An 18,323-nucleotide genomic window follows, 5' to 3' on the forward strand; every position below is an offset into this window, starting at 1 on the left:
TTTCTGCTTACCTAGACTAATTTGCACAGCACTTCACAGCCTCCCAAGTCTCTTGCTTCTTTGCTGCCCTTACAGACAACACGTAGGCCTTTTTTTTTTTTCTTTCCATTTTTAATTTAAGGCCTTCACTGACTGATTTCCTTATGGGAAATGGGAAGAATGAACATGATTACTAAATTTCTGGTCTAAGCGTCAGATCTCTAGTTCCAGACTGTTCAAATGCCACTGTCATGCAGAGCCCTCTTTCCCCCAGCCCCCATTCCTCCTTAATTGGTAGTGTTAAGGTAAAGACCTTCAACAATAGAAGTCAAACAGCCTCCCGCCCCCTCCAGGTACTCCATTGAAATGTGCATTTCTGAGAGGCTTCCTGGGTGACTGACTCAAATTCATCTTTTTCTTCTAGAGGTTGGCAGTAACTGCGGAACTGCAGGGTAAAACGTTAAAATACTGGTGAAAAATTAGGAAGAGCTTGCAAGATGTAGAATTTTGGGGTATGAGATCTAAATACTGCCCTCCAGTTTTAACACCCTTTTCTATGCCACCATGGAAATTCATTTAAAAGCCTTCCAAAATGACAGTTTTGGTGAAGTTCTAGAAAGATCAGGCATTATTTTAACCCAGTAGAAAAAAAAAAAAAAGAAATATGATTATACAGTTTGCAAGATAAAAGTTAAAGGATTAAATTCGCCACTTGCTTCAATATTTCAATAATTGGACCTGTCAATACCTTAGGTAAGAAAAACATAGCAACTGGTGTATAAAACTACTGAGTCAATTCGGGCACAGGATTCCGAGATGAAGAACTTCGAGGTGCAAACCTTTACAGTATGTCGTGTTTCCACGGTAGTTTTATTGACTCCTTAAGAAGCCTTTGCTTGGTCTATTTGAATCCTGGGCATAGGTCAATAAAAAGACCGTAGCTGATTTAGATAGTTCCTAAGTTCTGACATCAACTCTACCTTAAGTCTATATAACAGCAGACAATTTAAGAAGTCCATATTCTTCCAAGCCAGCAGCCATGGCAAGAGTCCCTTTCACTTGGCGCTATCACTGGGAAAACCAAGAAATACTTAAAAAAATATACAGGCCAAACAACTGGAGTTAAGTTACCAGGGTGGGGCTGTGTAAAGCTTTGGTGACTCACTAAATGAAGTTGTGAACTGGGGTCTTGGCACTAGGGGAACACAGAAGAAACAGAAAAGTTGGGGGTCTTGCGTAGGGTGGCGAGCACACTTTTATCTTTGATTGGCGGAATCACTCAGACTTTTCTTTATGGCGTCACCGGCTACCTGCCTGTAGAAAAGCTCCGTCTCTGTGACGTCACGCCTCACTGACCAATGAAAGGCCTCAGTCTGCGGGCCCCGAGGAGGGTTGTGGGCCCCTTTTTGTGAATGAAGCTTTACGGACCAACCCTCCTGGAGTCCCTGGGAGCCGCGGCCCGCTGTGCTCGGGCGCCTCGGCGGCAGCGTCCGCGGCTGCGGTGGGCGCGCACGGTTACTCCGGACAGCCCCAGGCGCCGGCGGCAGCACGGTCGCCTCTCCCGCGCCAGCGGGCCGCAGGCACCTGGGGGCGGGCTGGGGGTCGCCGGCAGCGGCAGGAGGCGCTGTAGCCAGGGCTGTGGCGCGGGTCCCGCGGCGGCCGCAGGAGGGAGCGGGACAGCCGCGGTGGGCCAGGCCCCTCCTCCGGCTCCTGCGCGGCCACCTCCCGCCGGGCTCCGCCGGCGCCTGCAGTCGGCGCAGCGCCGCTCCGCGCCCGCAGCCCTGAGCGCCCGCGCGCGGGGCCAGCGGGGGCTTCGGCGGGCTAGTGGGCGCGCGAGGCCATGGTCGTGGTCCCCTGACGGGCCGCGGCCGCCTCCATGAAGCGGAAGAGCGAGCGGCGGCCGAGCTGGGCCGCCGCGCCCCCCTGCTCGCGGCGGTGCTCGTCGTCCTCGCCGGGAGTGAAGAAGAGCCGCAGCTCCACGTCGCAGGAACTGCACCACCTGGACCGGCAGGACGACCTGTACCTGGACATCACCGGTGAGCCGGCGAGCGATCGCATGGCGGGGCACCCCGGACACGCGGCACCCGGCGCGGGGGTCCTAGCCCACCCACCCGGGGCAGTGGAGGCGCCTCCCCGGGCCAGACTGACACGCCTCTACCCCCACCCCCATAAAAGCCAGAGCCGGCCACACCCCCTTCAGGATCCGGGCCCTGGGAGCGCCCCCCTACCCCGAGTTTTCGTCTGCGTTTGTTGCAAGCTGTAACTTTATCCGTTTTGCACCCTCCTACCCCAGCAAGATGGCCCCAGGGGTCACCTTTCTAAATTGCGGGCGTCTGCTCGGCGCCTCGGGATTTTCCTAAATTCGAGTTGATACCGCCTCCCGGGTTGCAAGCTCGGTTGGCCCTTAAGGAGTATGAACCTCCGAATCACTCCAAAGGATTCCCCGAGCGCGCTGAACACGCCGGCGCGGGAGCTGCAGTGTTTATTTGGCGTTTGCCAAACCTCCGCTGCTCTGTGGGAAATGGAGTCCCTCCCGCCTGGGGCGGCGTTCCCCGGCCCGGCGCGGAAGCCAGATCCTTGCCCTGGCCCTCATTGCACTCGCCCCCTCCCCAGCGCGCGTATGAGCACGCCCCAGACCTCCTAGGGATAATTCCCCTGCCTTGCTTCTGGAATGTCACTTAGATGGCATTTGAACCGGTCAGCTTGATGAATGCCCAGAGTTGTCACTTTTGAGAAATCACAGGTAGAAAAGCAGCCGTTTGATAACTGCTTTATTATTAGTGCCTATTCTACAATTCTTGAAGACTTTATAAATCCAATTTGGGAGCCGTTGGGTTTGCCAGGATTGACACTGCAGCGTGTGAAGGCATTAAATGAGATGATGTTTGTGGAAACGCTTTGTCTACAATTTTGAGGGATTTTTCAGTCTGTTTTCTGTGGCGCAGAGTGTGTAAACCTCGGTGTGTTGGATTTTTATAAACTGCTTCCCGCCCATTGATAAACCAGGTAAGCTGGAGTGGTCAGAACATTAATTAAGAAGATGCTCAAACACAGAAATTTAGAAGAAATTATTTTCTAGGTCGATGGATAGTTGTTTTGGAACTAAGGTCCGTTTCACAGAAAGTTGAGAGTAGAGCGGAACGTATCTCGGCGTTGAGTGGATGGACCTTGGCGACAGAGGAGGTAGGCAGGAAGGGGTTGCCTTAAGTACCTGTCTCCGGCTGGCACCAGCCCAGGTCCACCGTAGCGCCTGGCGCTTTAGGAGGTGAAGCCCACTTGCTGAGGCTGAGACCAGATCCCACCACATTGTGTGCTCCCGGGGAGATGGCCCCGCAGAGGAGGGCCGCGGGTGCAGGACCCACACAGGCCTTATGCCTTGTTATGTATACCTCTTCGAAGGACCTTGTTGAATAGCATTTAATTTGGGGGCAAGTAACACACTTACTTGGTACAGAATTCTTAATTACAAAGGTAAAGAGGAGTATTATATGTAGTGAAAAGTTGGTCTCAGCCACCGGGTGTTTTTCCCCAGAGGCAACTTATGTTCCTAGTTTCTTGTGAATCCTTACAGAAATAGACTGCATGGTTACACGTATACATTCTCTACCGTACATAAGCACGGCAGCATACAATACGTTGTTTTGCACATTGTTTTCACAGTATTTCTTAGCAGAAAGATTGTTCTGTATTAGTACATGCAGAACGCCTCATTTGGTTTTAATTACTGCTTCTGCCAAAATAGATATGGTTTAAAAGTATAAAACCATAAAATGGTGTATGTGGATTTAAATGTATATGTGTATGTTTTATGACTTGTTTATATATATGTGTATGTTTTATGACTTGTTTAGACAGTTCCCTATTGGAGACACTTGTCTCCAATCAAAAAGGAAGAGCCTGACAGCAAAGTCATTGGGGTAAATCTTGCTTCTTTATGGAAAAAAAGATGCAATGTGGCTGGCTTTCCTGAGGTAGTTAGTGATCAATGAATTAATTTCAGAAAACATCACCAAGCAGAATATTGAGGAAATAGTTGGTGCACTATATAAAATCATAATACTCTTATTTAGATGACAAGCCCAGATAATGGAAGGGTCCAATCTCAGTGTAAGATCACTCCAGGGGAGTTAAGGAAATCAACTTCCCCTACGATTTCTCCAGATGTCCCTTAGTGACAGTCTTGTATTCCTGGGAATAATAATACTTAATCAGTTTGATTGGTGTGATATACAAGACAAAGTAACTTTGGATGCAAGGTGGGGATTTCTTTTTACTGGGCTTGTAGGAAACGGTTGAGGCCTCATCCTCAGCAAATGGCAACCTGGTAGCATCCTTCCCAACTTGTTTTTCCCTCAGTTATTGTTTTCTAAAAGCAGTGCATGCACATTTTTAATGTCAAACATTACTAAAGGAGATATATAAATATAGTTAGTCCCCCTCGCCTGGTAATATTTTCTTTCCCTTCAGTTTTCTACTCATATTCAAGTTTCTACAAATTGTACTATACCAGTAAGAGTGGTCCTCTTTTTAATGGCTGCATGTTGTTGCATTGTATGGCTGAATTGTGATTTATTTAATGCTAATAAATAAATGGTTATTTGGGGGTTTTCCAATCCCTACTGCAAATGGCTGCAGTAGCATCAGTGTACATGTCTACCTACATGTGTAACTGTGTAAACTTGAAGTGAAGAGGCCAGGCCAAAGTATACATAGGTTTATCCATTCGTGAGTGGACTTTTGGGGCAATTATGAATAATGCTGCTATGAACGTTCACGTACAAGTTTTTGGGTATATACCAAGGAGTAGAATTCCTTTGGGTATATACCTAGGAGTAGAACTGCTGGATCACATGGTAACTGCCAGGCTTTTTTCCAAAGCAGCTGTACCACCAGCATTCTCACTAGCAATGTATGGATTATTCCACATTCTCACCAACACTTGTTATAGGATTGTGAAGTTTCTTTCCCAGTGGGGTTGGTTTGTAAACATTATTACTTCTGTCCACTCTGCCTTTAAATACATTACTTTTTTTTTTTTTAAACTTTGGTCCCTTCACATTTTTATTGCAGTCTATGTTATCTATAGGTTGAATTCCCATAGATCCCAGGGTATTTCATGTGTGTACATTTAACATAGGAGGCTTAATTCCTATTTTTCTTCCTCTCTCTTTTGTTATGTGGTCATTATTTATTGTCTATCCTGCCACCCCGATATACTGGACACTACTCTTACTAGGAGCAGACTGACCCAGGTTTTATTCCTAAGCAGACCCCATCAACCTCTCATTGACCATTCATTCAGTTCTTGCCATATACAATGACATGGAATTTTACCTGTATTCCTGGTGCAGTTCCAGTGCACCATGTGAAAGAAAGGTTATAAATACAGTATAAACTGTGTATGTTAATGCTAAAGAGATAACTGAGTAAAGATAAGATCCTAACGAGTTATCAGTCAGGAAGCAGGGGGAAGAAGGGAAGCGAGGAGGGCTTTCAGTTGGATTTGGAACTAGGTATCTAGATGAGAGAAATACCAAGGGAAAAAATGTTGGACACAGTCAGGTTTTGTTGTTGTTGTTTGTTTGGTTTTGGGTTTTTTTTTTTTGGCCATGCGGCTTGCGGGATCTTAGTTCCCCAACCTGGGCCCTTGGCAATGAAAGAGCGGAGTCGTGACCACTGGACCACCAGGAAATTCCCCACAGTCAGGTTTTTGATTTTCCTATGAACCTCCTTGTGGCCAGAAGTCTGAATCTTTTTGATCTCTATACATTCCTGTCCCTTAAATAGGGCCCTCTGTAAATGGCATTGCACATTTTCCTTTCCTCTTTATTAATATAGAAAAAAAATTAAAGGTTATAACATTACTGCATAATCTGTTTTTTTTTTTTTTTTTTTTTTGTTGCGGTACGCGGGCCTCTCACTGTTGCGGCCTCTCCCATTGCGGAGCACAGGCTCCAGACGCGCAGGCCCAGTGGCCATGGCTCACGGGCCCAGCCGCTCCGCGGCATGTGGGATCTTCCCGGACCGGGGCACGAACCCGTGTCCCCTGCATCGGCAGGCGGACTCTCAACCACTGCGCCACCAGGGAAGCCCCGCATAATCTGTTTTTGATAATTTATAGGATTTAATAGTTGGTACAGAAGTTCAATTTATTTATTTTTTTTAATTTCTGACTAGTAACAAAAATTGTCAATAACTGTTGGCTTAAAAAATATTCTTGGTGGTTTGTCTTAAATAGAAAAATACTTTTTTTCAGTGTCTGCCATTATGTTCTACCTTTTAAAGAGTGTCTATATTATAACAGTAACTAATTTTATTGGAGAAGCTCTAATTGAGGTCAGGATTGTTATTTAAAAGCATTGATTAATGGTGTATTGGATACTCTTCAAATAAAATGAAACAGATACAGCACTACTCCCCCCTTCTTTTTAGGATTTTAAAAATCACGCTAGACATCATTAGACAGGGGAAATTTATTCATTAATTGAAGTATTTTTTGAATGCTTACTATGTAAAATAGTCATGCGTATTCATTGTTTGCAGTGATAGAAATATATTTTTCTTGATAGAAAAGGAATGCTGTTAACCTGGGGCACTGATTCAAGGAGGAAATAAATTTTTCTTCAACGGTTTCATGTAGTAGATTGAGCTTCAGTAACTGAAACTCATCAAAGTCTGTAGTGTTCATTTTTCTTCTTACTTATGACTTATGTCTATACTTACTCTCTTCGTAATGTGAATTTACTTTCTTGATTTATGTGCTCGCTTAATTCTTCAACATCTTTACTTCTGATGGCATTATGTTAGTCATCTGCTTTGAGTCTCATTCCTTAGGCACCAATAAAAAGGCAAAAACTTAACACAGTTTCAGTGTTGCTGCCACATAAAGAGTGCTTGGGCATAAAGATGAGGGGGAGGTGGAATAACTGGGTTACACAGATAGTTTTTTTTTTTTTTAATATTTCTTTATTTATTTGGCTGCACTGGGCTTAGTTGCGGCATGTGGGATCCTCATTGAGGCATGCGGGATCTAGTTGCCTGACCAGGGATTGAACCTGGGCCCCCTGCATTGGGACTGCGAAGTCTTAACCACTGGAGCACCAGGGAAGTCCCACAGAGATGGTATTAATACCAGGACTTGACAGCACAAATTAATTGCGCTGTGCCTTAGAATGGGAATGAATTTCTCCAAATTTTGTTGGGGTTGGGGAGAGCTGGAATGAAACCACTTTGTGGATTTTTAGGATGGAAAGAAGGCACTGGCACATACCAATGACATTTCTTGGAAATTTCTGAGATAGTCTCCTGGGAACTCTGAATTGATGGACCTGGTATTTTTTGAAAGACTTTTAAGAAATCCCCTAGGAATTTCACAGTTGTCCATTTTTCCCTGTGAAGAAGCCAAGACCAGAGATAAGTAATTTTGCAAATTTGTAAAATAAGTTTGCAAATTTGCAAACTGCAAATTAATGCAGTTTCTTTTTGGGAAAGTCATGATCACCTGCCTTTTATTCTTTCTGACAGATAAAGCTGCTTCACAGTTATACATAAATGATTTCTTGAACATCTACTAGTTAGTCCTTTGCTACTTTGGCTAGTAGATGATGTCATAGTAGATGCTCCATAAGTAGCATCTATGAAGTTGAATTTAGAGAGATGAATAATTATCTAGTGAATTTGGAAAAATGAGCAAACTAACTACACAATTCAGGTCTTTCAGAGCTCATGCTATTTTCCGAGTTGGCCATCATTACACCCCTGATCTTCCAGATATTTCATTCCTTCAGCAAACATGTAATGAATATCTATTCTGCCAGCCTTTTTTTTTTTCCTCCTTCAAGTGCATAAAATAGATCACTGCTGGGAGATAGTCCCTGCTCTCATAGAGGTTATGTTCTCTGCTTTACTTGAGAAAATAAAACTTGGAGGGTTTGAAGGAGAACTAATCTGAAGAGGAACCATATCTTGGTTGAAATCTTTGGGGAAGAAAAACTTTGATGGTAGCGTTTTTGAAGAGCTAATTCTGGTAGTTAGGCTCGAGGACACCAGGGAAAGCTGGTGTCTCCCCACACAGGGGCTGAACACAGCTAGATTTAATAACCTTTTGGAGCCTGGATTCTCTCATCTGTTTAAAAATAAAAAGTCTGCAGAGTTGTTGGGAGGATGAAATGAAGGGGATGCATGTTAAGTGCCTGGCTTGGTGCCTCGCTGACAACCGGGGCTCCATAAATGATCTCTGGTATTACAAGTGTGCCAGCAGTGGGCAAGGCCGGGGGGTACAGAGGGCACACTGAGTCATCATGGTTGGGAGGGTTTCAGGCTCAGAAGCAAACATTTCCCCCATATGTGTACTTGCACAAAAGGTTCGGTGAATCAAAACAGTGAAAATGCAGTGTGTTCCTTTCCCTGCTTCTGAATGTAATCTTCAGGGCAGAAACGCTGCACATGAGGCTGGCTCGGTATTTGTCAGAGACGTGGAGGAGGTTTGGCGCCGTGTTGATAATCTTTTCTGCCTTGGGGAAAAACGTTACAGTTTCACTTTAAAGGTTTCTTGTAAGAGGAAGAATAAACCAGAACTCTTCGGAGGCTATTATTACATGCTTTTATTATACTGAAGAGTTTGTATGTTGCTACTATTAAATTGCAGCTAAGTTTATGGGGGGTGGTTCTTCATAAAAATGCAAAGTCCTTATGGCAGAGCCTCAGGTAGAAGGTTATTTTTAAAAAGTGTGTTATTTACTGATAAAATACAAATTTTTCAGAGTGGCTAACTTAAAGCATGACTGTGCCCTAGTACATCCGTTTTAAAAGAGTATTTCACAGATCCAAAAGCTTTGACACTGGTGGTGCATCTTATTGGCAGACAGGGTGTTTGTTTTGGGTAAAACAAATTACCTTTCAAAAGGCCTTTCTAATGTTTAATGTGTGGTACAGAGACCCAATTTATTTGGAAGGGGTGGGAGTTAGAAAATAAGATAAATAAGAAATGATATCTTTAAATCTATTTTCTTTATAACACTGGGAAAAAATAATTTTAGTAGCCAGTATTTTGTTTTTCTTCCCATCCTAGCTACAGAATATTTTTATTTTAATCTTAGTAAGTCCTTTAAGGTCCTTCACACTAAAATTACTTTTATAATTGTCTTTAAAAAGAAATGAAAACATGGGTAGATTGGTTTATTTGAGTATTTAAAAGCCAGTCCTCACTTAGGTCAGGTACCATTATGAGTGAGGTAAGTAGGTCCAGGGGTTACTCTGGGCCAAAAGTGGAGAGATTGTATGGAGACAAAGAAAGTGGTGCGGCAGGAGCTAACCAATTTTCAAATACTGTTTCTTTACATTTTTTGATTTTTAGCTTCCAAGGTTGGTTAGTCACTTAATTTGTAGAAGTGCTGACTACCGTATTAGCCAGGGATTACCTTAGAAAACAATTTCCAAAATAAAATTGATTTTAACTTCTGAAACACAAGGTTATTTTACTGGAATTTGTACATCTCATCTGAATTCTCTAGTTTATTTGAAAGTTTTACGCCCTTCTCTCTCTCTCTTTTTTTCTATAGCTTTTCATGGATACTGCTCCAACAAAGGTATTCAGATCATTGACTCTATTTGCAGTTCTTTGATGATTTTAAAACTGTAGATTTAATCTGTTAGTTGTGATTCTTGGTTCCGTCTCTTCCTGTTTGCTTGTCTTAATTTTAGTCTTAGGTAGCAGTTTTAGTTTTCTATAACTGTAGAGTATCTTTCATATGTTTACGACTTAAGTTGAAATCTGTCTTTATATGAAAAGTTCTGTTGGTTTCTGTGTACAGGTAATGCTGGAAGTAGTTTCTGTGATATTTTATGGGGTTAATTATGAATGCTATGTTTTGTATGGTGGATATTTTTGGTAATACTAAATTTTTATTTTAATTAAATCTCAGTTTTGTAAGCGCTTGCCGAAAGGATACTTAGAATGGGTTGTTATGACAGCTGTTCTTGATTCCGCCCCCCCCCCCCCACCGGTTACTTTAGTTATTTCTAGGCATTTCTTTGCTTAGTGGACAGGCATATATCTCACTTACTGTGTTTGGTAAGAGGGAAATCTCATGAAATGCCAACCTGAACTTTGGGAACAGGGGAGTTCTTTTGTATCCTATTAAAAAAAATTTTTTTTTAATATTCTGATTCCCTTTGATTTTCAGGCTCCTCAACCAAGACCATTTACCAAAAGAACAAATCTGAATGGCCCCATATGCTTATTATTTTCAATTGAAAATTTTCTGACTTTATCCTCTTCATCTTTTATTCAGCTCCTTTAATTCTTAGTATCATTTATATTCTAGAGGAGCAATTCTCTTAAGAGTCCTTTATTCACCAGTCAGTTCAAAGGTTTGGTCCCATTGTCTTTGAGGCTGAAAAGCTGAGGAAGCTAGGCAGGGTAAATTCATTCTAATTGCATAATATCGCATATTGATTTCATTTCTCAGGTAGTTTACTTTTACACCATTAAAATGTGGTTGACAGTGCACTTTTCACAAAAGAGAAAAACATCTTGTTCCTGATGTCAGTGATATTTGTTGTTCCTTCAAGTTCTAATTTGACAGTAAAATTACTTTCTTGGCACTGCTATGCAATTTATGACATTGATCTTTTTATACCCAATCCGTAATGCTATAATATCATTACAGATTATGAATTCTGCAAAGTCCTCTATTTTAGGACCATCTCAGCTGAATCATTCTCTGCATTTTGCTCATTTATGCTCATTTGTATCCGTATGAATTGTGCTATGGAATTTATTCAACAAATATTTATTGAGCAACTACTTTGAACAAGGCAGTGGGCTAAGTATTACTGAGGAAGGGAGGAGGGGATATGAAGATTTAATAACAACATGCTCATTATCACTGAAAGATTGAGAAGGCATACACTCTTAAGTCATCATCTCAATGAAGACAGGCAGTGAAGGCATCAGTCATTATGTAATTTTGCTCTCTTAATTTAAACAGTGTCAGTTTGAGAGAAATTTGTGATGGAAACGTTACTTGATAATTCCTACACAAAGTGAGTTATTTTTTTCAATATGTGGTCAAAATGACCTGTCTTATGGTGTCTTTCTCGTGTATGTGTGTGTGTGTGTGTGTGCGTGTATGTTTTAACCTTTAAAAGATGAGAAAAAGCTTCATTTTGGGATATAACTAATCATATATATGTATGATATGAATATATGCATACAGTTAATAATATCCTGGAAACTATCCCTCTACTAACACAGAGCCAAAGTGAAAGGCCTGAATTCCAATTAATTCTGTATCACTAATTTGAATGTCAAAGTATCCCACAGGACATAACTTAAAATGAGATACTTTGTTTTATTTTTAAGAATACCTTATTTATTGGTAAGAAGTAATTATAGAGCACCTTTTAAGTTGAGTATTGCTTCTTAAATTGGAGGCACTAAAGATGGCTAAATATTTTAAGAACTATATTTGGTATGTGTGACTTTTAAACTGAAAAGCATTCTGATTTTCACATTCTTTTATAGGTGCTGAGGAAGAATTGCTTTGACACGAATGTGTAGCAGAATTAACATTATGGTTTTACATTTTGGGGAGCTGTTCTCAATCTGCTCTTAGAATTTTTTTATTGTACTGCTGTCATTAGATAGCTTTTTGGAAGCACCTAATACATGAAACAAGCATCTTAACATTCATTTATTTACTTTTTGACAGTGTACTGTCAAAAAAGCTTAGAATTTAGCTAGCAAACACAACTGAGGTTGGGATTTTAACTCCACTATTATATTCTAATTTTAAACTATTGTGACTAAAAGGGCTTGAAGTAAAAACATATCCATTCAGGATATGTTTGAGTGCATATTATAGTCTCATCCTTGCAATGGGTGCTGCAAGAGCTGCGATAGAGATTTCATAGTTGACCCCGGATCTCTGGAAAGTGACACTAGTACATGGAACTGAGTGATATCTATATATCTTCTGTATCACATAGAGGAACTTATCTGTGAATATCATGGACACTCAAAGATAGATGCCTCTGAATGAATGTGATCCTTGGAAAGGAGGCTTGAGCTATGTTTTAAAAGATTCTCTTATATTCCCCTGCAGAACCAGCAGGAACTGTTCTTGATCACAGTAACACACAGTAGTCTCTGCTTTCTCCTTCCTCCTGACAATACCATTGCTACTACTGTGGTGACATTTGTATGTGTGAAGGGTGATTGCTGGGATTGGGGATAGACTCTATCCCAGCATGGGATGCCCCCCCTCCCCGACCTGTCCTGTTCTTGTATTCAGCAGTTAACCTGAATTAAATAATAACTTTGCTCCAAAATGGAAAAATACTTTATTTAGTGAAATCTCTCTTACTCAAGAGGGCAGGAAAAGGAAGATAAACCTTAAAACATTCTTTATTTAATAGGACCTATTCAGATTATTTTGAACAAATACATTTTTAGAGGCTAAATTTGTGGATTCAGAAGACAATCATTTCCAGGCACAGTGCTAAAGGAATTTTTTTTTCTTGTGGAACACTTTTGCGAATTTCCAAAATAAAAATGTTGGCTATTCCAAAGGCTAAGCAATAAACTTGGATTTTTAAAAAAAATCCATGCTTTGGATTAAGGACTGTATTTTAAAATGATTTCAGAAAACAAGTATTATTCTAATATAGAGATTTATGAAAAGGATTAATAAATTTTGTTTTATGCCACAAAAGCAGTTTTTAAATAATGCCAATTTCTTTTGTGTACCTTTTACACACCCCATTTAACATAACCATATGCAGTGCTGCTTTGTTGTAATTATATTGTCTTCAAAACATTTTACTAAGAATAAATAGGCATATATAAAACTGCAGTCAATGTCTTGTTTCGGATTCCCCCAGAACAGACTGAGTCAAGGATTCCAAGGCAAGCACTTTCTTTAGGAGATGGTCCCAGGCAACTCTCAAAGTGAAGTAGGTAAGTGAGAGGATCAGGAGGTGCAGGCCATAGACCGCTCATTAACAAGCAAGTTACTGTGGTAGCTGTAGTTTGATCCCACAGGGGAAATCTGGGAGCCAGTGTAGAACAAGTGAGGATGGAAGGGGGCTGGGATATTTGTACACTAGTAACTCAGAGGGTGAGTGATAATTTTGAAGTGCTGTGAGGGCAGCCCAAATGGGCTCTGCAGGTGGGAGAAAGTCCTGAAAGAAATGTTGGTATAATTGCAGTGTGTGCTGAGAAGGGGAGGGTGGGAGTGGTGACTCCTGCAGTCGGTCATAGTATGGTTAAATTTTTTCTGTGTGCTCTTAGTGCTATTAGTGTTTTTTTTTTTTTAGCTATTTAGCCCTCAACCATTTTTCCAAGTTGAGTGTGTTCTTGTCACTGTGCTGTGTCCTGGTGAGGCAATTTTGATAGCAAATGTTGGGAGAAGGCACACACGTGACAGGGCGGGTTTGTTAGAAAGAACCAGTGGGAAAGTACTAAGCTGGATGTTTAGGATGCGAACTTAACGAACCATTTGCAAGGAATTGTTTAAGGAAACTAGGTAAAGATGTGTGTGCAGCTAAGGATAGTTGGAAGTTCTTTGATTTTTATGAAAGGCTTTATAAAGATCACTGTAGCTTGGAGATTTAACTAACAGTTGTGATTAGCATCTAGAAGAATTATGGCCAGAGACAATCCTGACTTCAGTAAATGTGAAGTGACTGGAAGGAGCTGAGCCATTGCCAATGTAGAATGCCAGGACTGATCTCCTTGGACACTCTGGATTCCATGCAAGTACCATTTCCAAGAACTCCTCACCCCCAGCTAAATGGAGTTTATGCATACATGTGAAGTCAGCCACCTTATGTCATTTATTTCCAATAAGGCCAGATAACAAGCATTAGGTACTCTTGTGAGTGGTTCAAGATAAATAAATCTACTGATTTAATTGCTCAGGAGTTTATAATCAGTGTATCATATGCGTGTACAAAGTGTTACACAAAGTAGGGAAATCACAGTTTACCTTGTGTAAGTAAGAGTTATTTTCCTGCCTTTTGGATGCTTTTCCCATATTATTAAAGCTTTGCATAGTCCCTTTTCATTTTTCTTTGGAAACAATAATTCAGTCTCTTTAACAGAGGGGGAAAATAGTCATACTGCTTATCTTGTGAGAGGTAGACTTTAACAATGCTGAAGCTTTCACAGGGGATCAAGATTCAGTAATAAAAGCCTTGACTTCGGAGACATTAGAAATAGTTTTTCATCATTTTCCTAAATATGAGTGGGCAGCTTTCAGAACTTATTAGAAAAACTAGTGCTGGTGATGTTTCCTGCCCTATAATCCTGTTCCATGTTCTTGAGGTGCATTCCTGATCCTGGGTTCCTGACACGTTTATCATTGGTCCGTGCAAGCCCCTTTATTAGGCTTTCTGTTTCTGAAATACGGCCCACTAAACAACACTCAGTATACTCTTCAACTAGAGTTCCTTGCTTTTCTTTTATGGTTTTTCTTTTCTTTATTTTTTGAATAGATAATACATGCACATGGTTCACAATTTAAAAGATACAAAAGAGTAAACAGCACAGAGTAAGATTCCCACTTTCACCTGTCACCTAGCTGCCTATTTCCCCTCTTCAGAATCAATTGACAAAGCTGACCTCTTGTGTCTTACCAGAGGTTTTCTATGTATTTACAAATATATGTATATATGTGTATACAGATGTCTGTGTGTTTGTATCCTCTCATACAAATTATGGTCCATTATTCCCACTGATCTCTACCTTGCTTTTTTTCACCGCTCTTAGGTTGCTCGTTGAGCCCAGAATTGGAATAAAGTGAGCTGGAGGATCCTAGTGGGCCATGCTTTCAAGATGCTCTAGATTAAGATGTGATGATAATAGCCTCTGGGTTAGTCAGTGTATGCTCCATGTTAAGGCCCATGCTAAAACCTGTGTCTGTCCTCCACCTCCAATAAAGTTTCTAAGATATAGGTGCTCATTATTTTTTAAAAAGACAACACATAAAGAAAAAGATCAGTGATGCTACTAGCAAGGGTGTTTTCTCTATCAGTTAGTTTAGGCTTGGTTATACTGTAATAGCAAGCCCCCTCCCAATCTCAGCAGTTTAAAATAAAGATTTAATTCTTGTTTCTGTTTCACAGCCACTGTGGGTTGGCAGGGGTTTCTGCTTCCTGTAATTGTTTGGGAACCTAGGCTTATAAGTAGCAATGGTCTCTAATATTGCTTGTCCCTGTGCCAGAGGGGAAAAGAATGCTGTGGAGGGTCTTGATCAACAATTAAATGCTCATTTTCGTCATAGTTCATTGGCCAGAATTAACCATGTGGTCCCACCCAACCACAGAGGCACAGGAATGTGCCTGTTAGGTGAACAGCATTAATGAGTACCACAGTTAGCCTTTTAGATTGTTCAGTGTATATTTGTATACATAGATATCTCGATAGAGAGATGTATTTTTATATCAGTAAGATAAACACTAAGTAATTTTATCATTACTTTTTTCCACTTCATATGTTGTAGCAGAATCTTTCATTGTCCTAAGTATGTGTCTAAATATGTATCTCTTTTGGATGCATATTATTCTATTATATGCCTATATAATAATGTATTTCCTTGTGGCTCCTCTCCTAAGGAAAATGTACCTTAATTTCCATAAAATTGGTAGAAATATTTAGAGGTTGTAGACCCTCCCCAGCCAAGCATTGGATTCCTATCATGGTCTCTAGGTTGTAAATATAAGTGCTATTTAGAATAACCTCTCTTCGTCCCCTTTGTCCCCTCATAAAGTACCGTTTTATAATTTTTTTAACTTGATATTTTGTATTGTTTTTTGTTTTTGGCCACACTGCGAGGCTTGTGGGATCTTAGTTCCCTGACCAGGGATTGAACCCGGACCCTTGGCGGTGAAAGCATGGAGTCCTAACCAGTGGACCACCGGGGAATTCCCATAAAGTTGATATTTTGTATAGGTAAATACAGTTGTCCCGCAGTATCCGTCGGGGATTGGTTCCAGGAGCCCTGTGTATATTATTAGGGAAATTGTTATCTGTGATGATTTACAAATGTGTTTTCTATTTGTCATTTGCCTTTTGATTATCTTATAGTTGTGGTTGTGACGTGTGTTTACCATGCAAAGTTTGTAGGTGAACCTGCTAATCATTCCTCTTATGGCTTCTGGATTTTAAGTCATAGTTGAACTCAACAAAGCTATTAAGGAATTCTCATGTGTTTAATTTCTCCTGCACTGGCCTGCATGCTGTTGTTCTTAAGCATTTTACTCACACATATCATATAAACACCACAATATTGCGTTGGCCAAAAAGTTCGTTCGGGTTTTTCCGTAACATGCTACCGAAACCCGAACAAACTTTTTGGCCAACCCAATATATTGTTATTACTTCTGTTAAAACAATCATCTTTTAAAGAGATATAATTGAGAAAAACCTTAAATATTTACCCATGTAGTTACCATTGCTAGTGCCCTTCATTCCTTTGTGTAGATCCAGAGTTCCAAAAGGTATCATTTTCCTTCTGCCTGAAGGATGGTGTTTTTTTTGTTTTGTTTCTGTCTTTTAACATTTCTTATAGTCGGGTCTCTTTTACCTTTTTTGTAAAAAAGGTAAAAAACATTTTGAATGTTTAAAAATGGCTTCCTTTTTGAAACGTTCTTGCTTCTTATGGAATTCAAGTTTGGCATTTTTCTTTTTTCTTTCTGTACTTGTAAAGACATTGTTCTATTGTCTTATCACTTACATTGGTTCCTACAAGAAATCTGATGTCCTTATCTTTGTTTCTCTGTATGTAATATGTACTTTTTCCTCTGGCTGCTTTTAAGATTTTCTCTTTCTCACTGGTTTTGAGAATTTGATTATGGCATATTTTTCTTCACATTGTGCTCAGGACTTGAATTTCTTGGAGCTGTGGGTTTAAAGAGTTTATCAGTTCAGGAAATTTTCAAACATTATTTCTTAAAATTTTTTTTTCTGCCCATTCCCCCTCCTTAATATACAATTACCTGTATGTTAGGCCATTTTAAGCTGTCCAAGAGCTCACAGATGGTCTTTTCAGTTTTGTTGGATTTTTTTTCCTTCTCTCACTCACTTTCATTTGGATAGGTTTACTGCTATGCCTTCAAATTCACTAATATTTTCTTCTATTTTCTTATCAGCCATTAATCAAATCCAATGTATTCTTCATCTCAGATTGTAGTTTTCATTTTTAGAAAAACTCGATTTGGGTGTTTTTTTATATCTTCCATGTCTACAATTTTTACTCTATTTAAAAAATAATAGCCCTTTGAGATGTAATTCACATACCATATAATCCACCCATTTAAAGTGTACATTTCAGTGGCTTATTTTTTTGTAATAGTACATTTTATGTAGTATTGAAATACTAAGTATTTAAAAAATAGTATTTTGGGGGGGAAAAATAGTATATTTACAGAGTTGTGCAACTAGCCTCATAATCTAATTTTAGAACGTTTTCATTATTCAAGAAAGAAACTTTGTTCCTAATAGCAGTTACTCCCCATTCCCTTCACCTTCTCTTCCGTCCCAGCCCTGGGTTGCCCTGGGCAACCACTAATCTACTTTCTGTCACTATAGATTTCCTATTTTGGACATTTCATATAAATGGGATTATACTATTATTGATATTTTGTGAGTAGTTTCTTTCACTTAGCATAATGTTTGAGGTTCATCCATGTTGTAACATGTATCATACTACATTCCTTTTTATGGCTGAATAATATTCCACTGTATGACTAGATCACATTAAACTTATATGTGTGTATATATAACTTTAGGTGGACATATATTTTATGTGGACATATATTTTCATCTACTAACAACATATGAATGCAGTTATGATAACTTTTAATGTTTTTCTCTGCTAATTCTAACTTGTGCATCAGTTCTGAGTCTATTTTGATTCACTGAGTAGTCTCTTCATAATGTGTCATGCTTTTCTGCTTCCTTGCATGCCTGGCAATCTTTGAATGCTGAATTTTACCTTAGTGGACGCTGGATTTTTTTTTTTTTTTTTTTTTTGCGGTACATGCGCCTCTCACTGTTGTGGCCTCTCCTGTTGCAGAGCACAGGCTCCGGACACGCAGGCTCAGCGGCCATGGCTCACGGGCCCAGCCGCTCTGCGGAATGTGGGATCTTCCCGGACCGGGGCATGAACCTGTGTCCCCTGCAACAGCAGGCAGACTCTCAACCACTGCGCCACCAGGGAAGCCCTATTTTTGTATTTTTATAAATCTTCTTGAGTTTTGTTCAGGGATGCAGTTAAGTTACTAGTGTCATACTTTCAGTTCTTGCTTTTATGATTTATTAGGTGGGCCTGGATCAGTAT

At 40.3% G+C, this 18,323-nt stretch overlaps 1 protein-coding gene across 1 annotated transcript in view; it reads left to right on the forward strand.

The window, feature by feature from the left end:
- Window positions 1-1,401: 1,401 nt before the first annotated feature.
- The window catches only part of CDC14B (cell division cycle 14B), a 99,250-nt gene continuing 82,328 nt past the window's right edge, over window positions 1,402-18,323 (forward strand). Inside the window, exon 1 of the mRNA XM_029203223.1 lies at window positions 1,402-2,015. Within this exon, the coding sequence (XP_029059056.1) occupies window positions 1,856-2,015 (160 nt within the window). The 5' untranslated portion in view covers window positions 1,402-1,855. The remainder of the gene's footprint in view (window positions 2,016-18,323) is intronic.

This window comes from Monodon monoceros, unplaced genomic scaffold, assembly GCF_005190385.1.
Source record: "Monodon monoceros isolate NGI ecotype Baffin Bay Population unplaced genomic scaffold, NGI_Narwhal_1 Super_Scaffold_5, whole genome shotgun sequence".
NCBI classification, from domain to species: Eukaryota; Metazoa; Chordata; class Mammalia; order Artiodactyla; family Monodontidae; genus Monodon; species Monodon monoceros.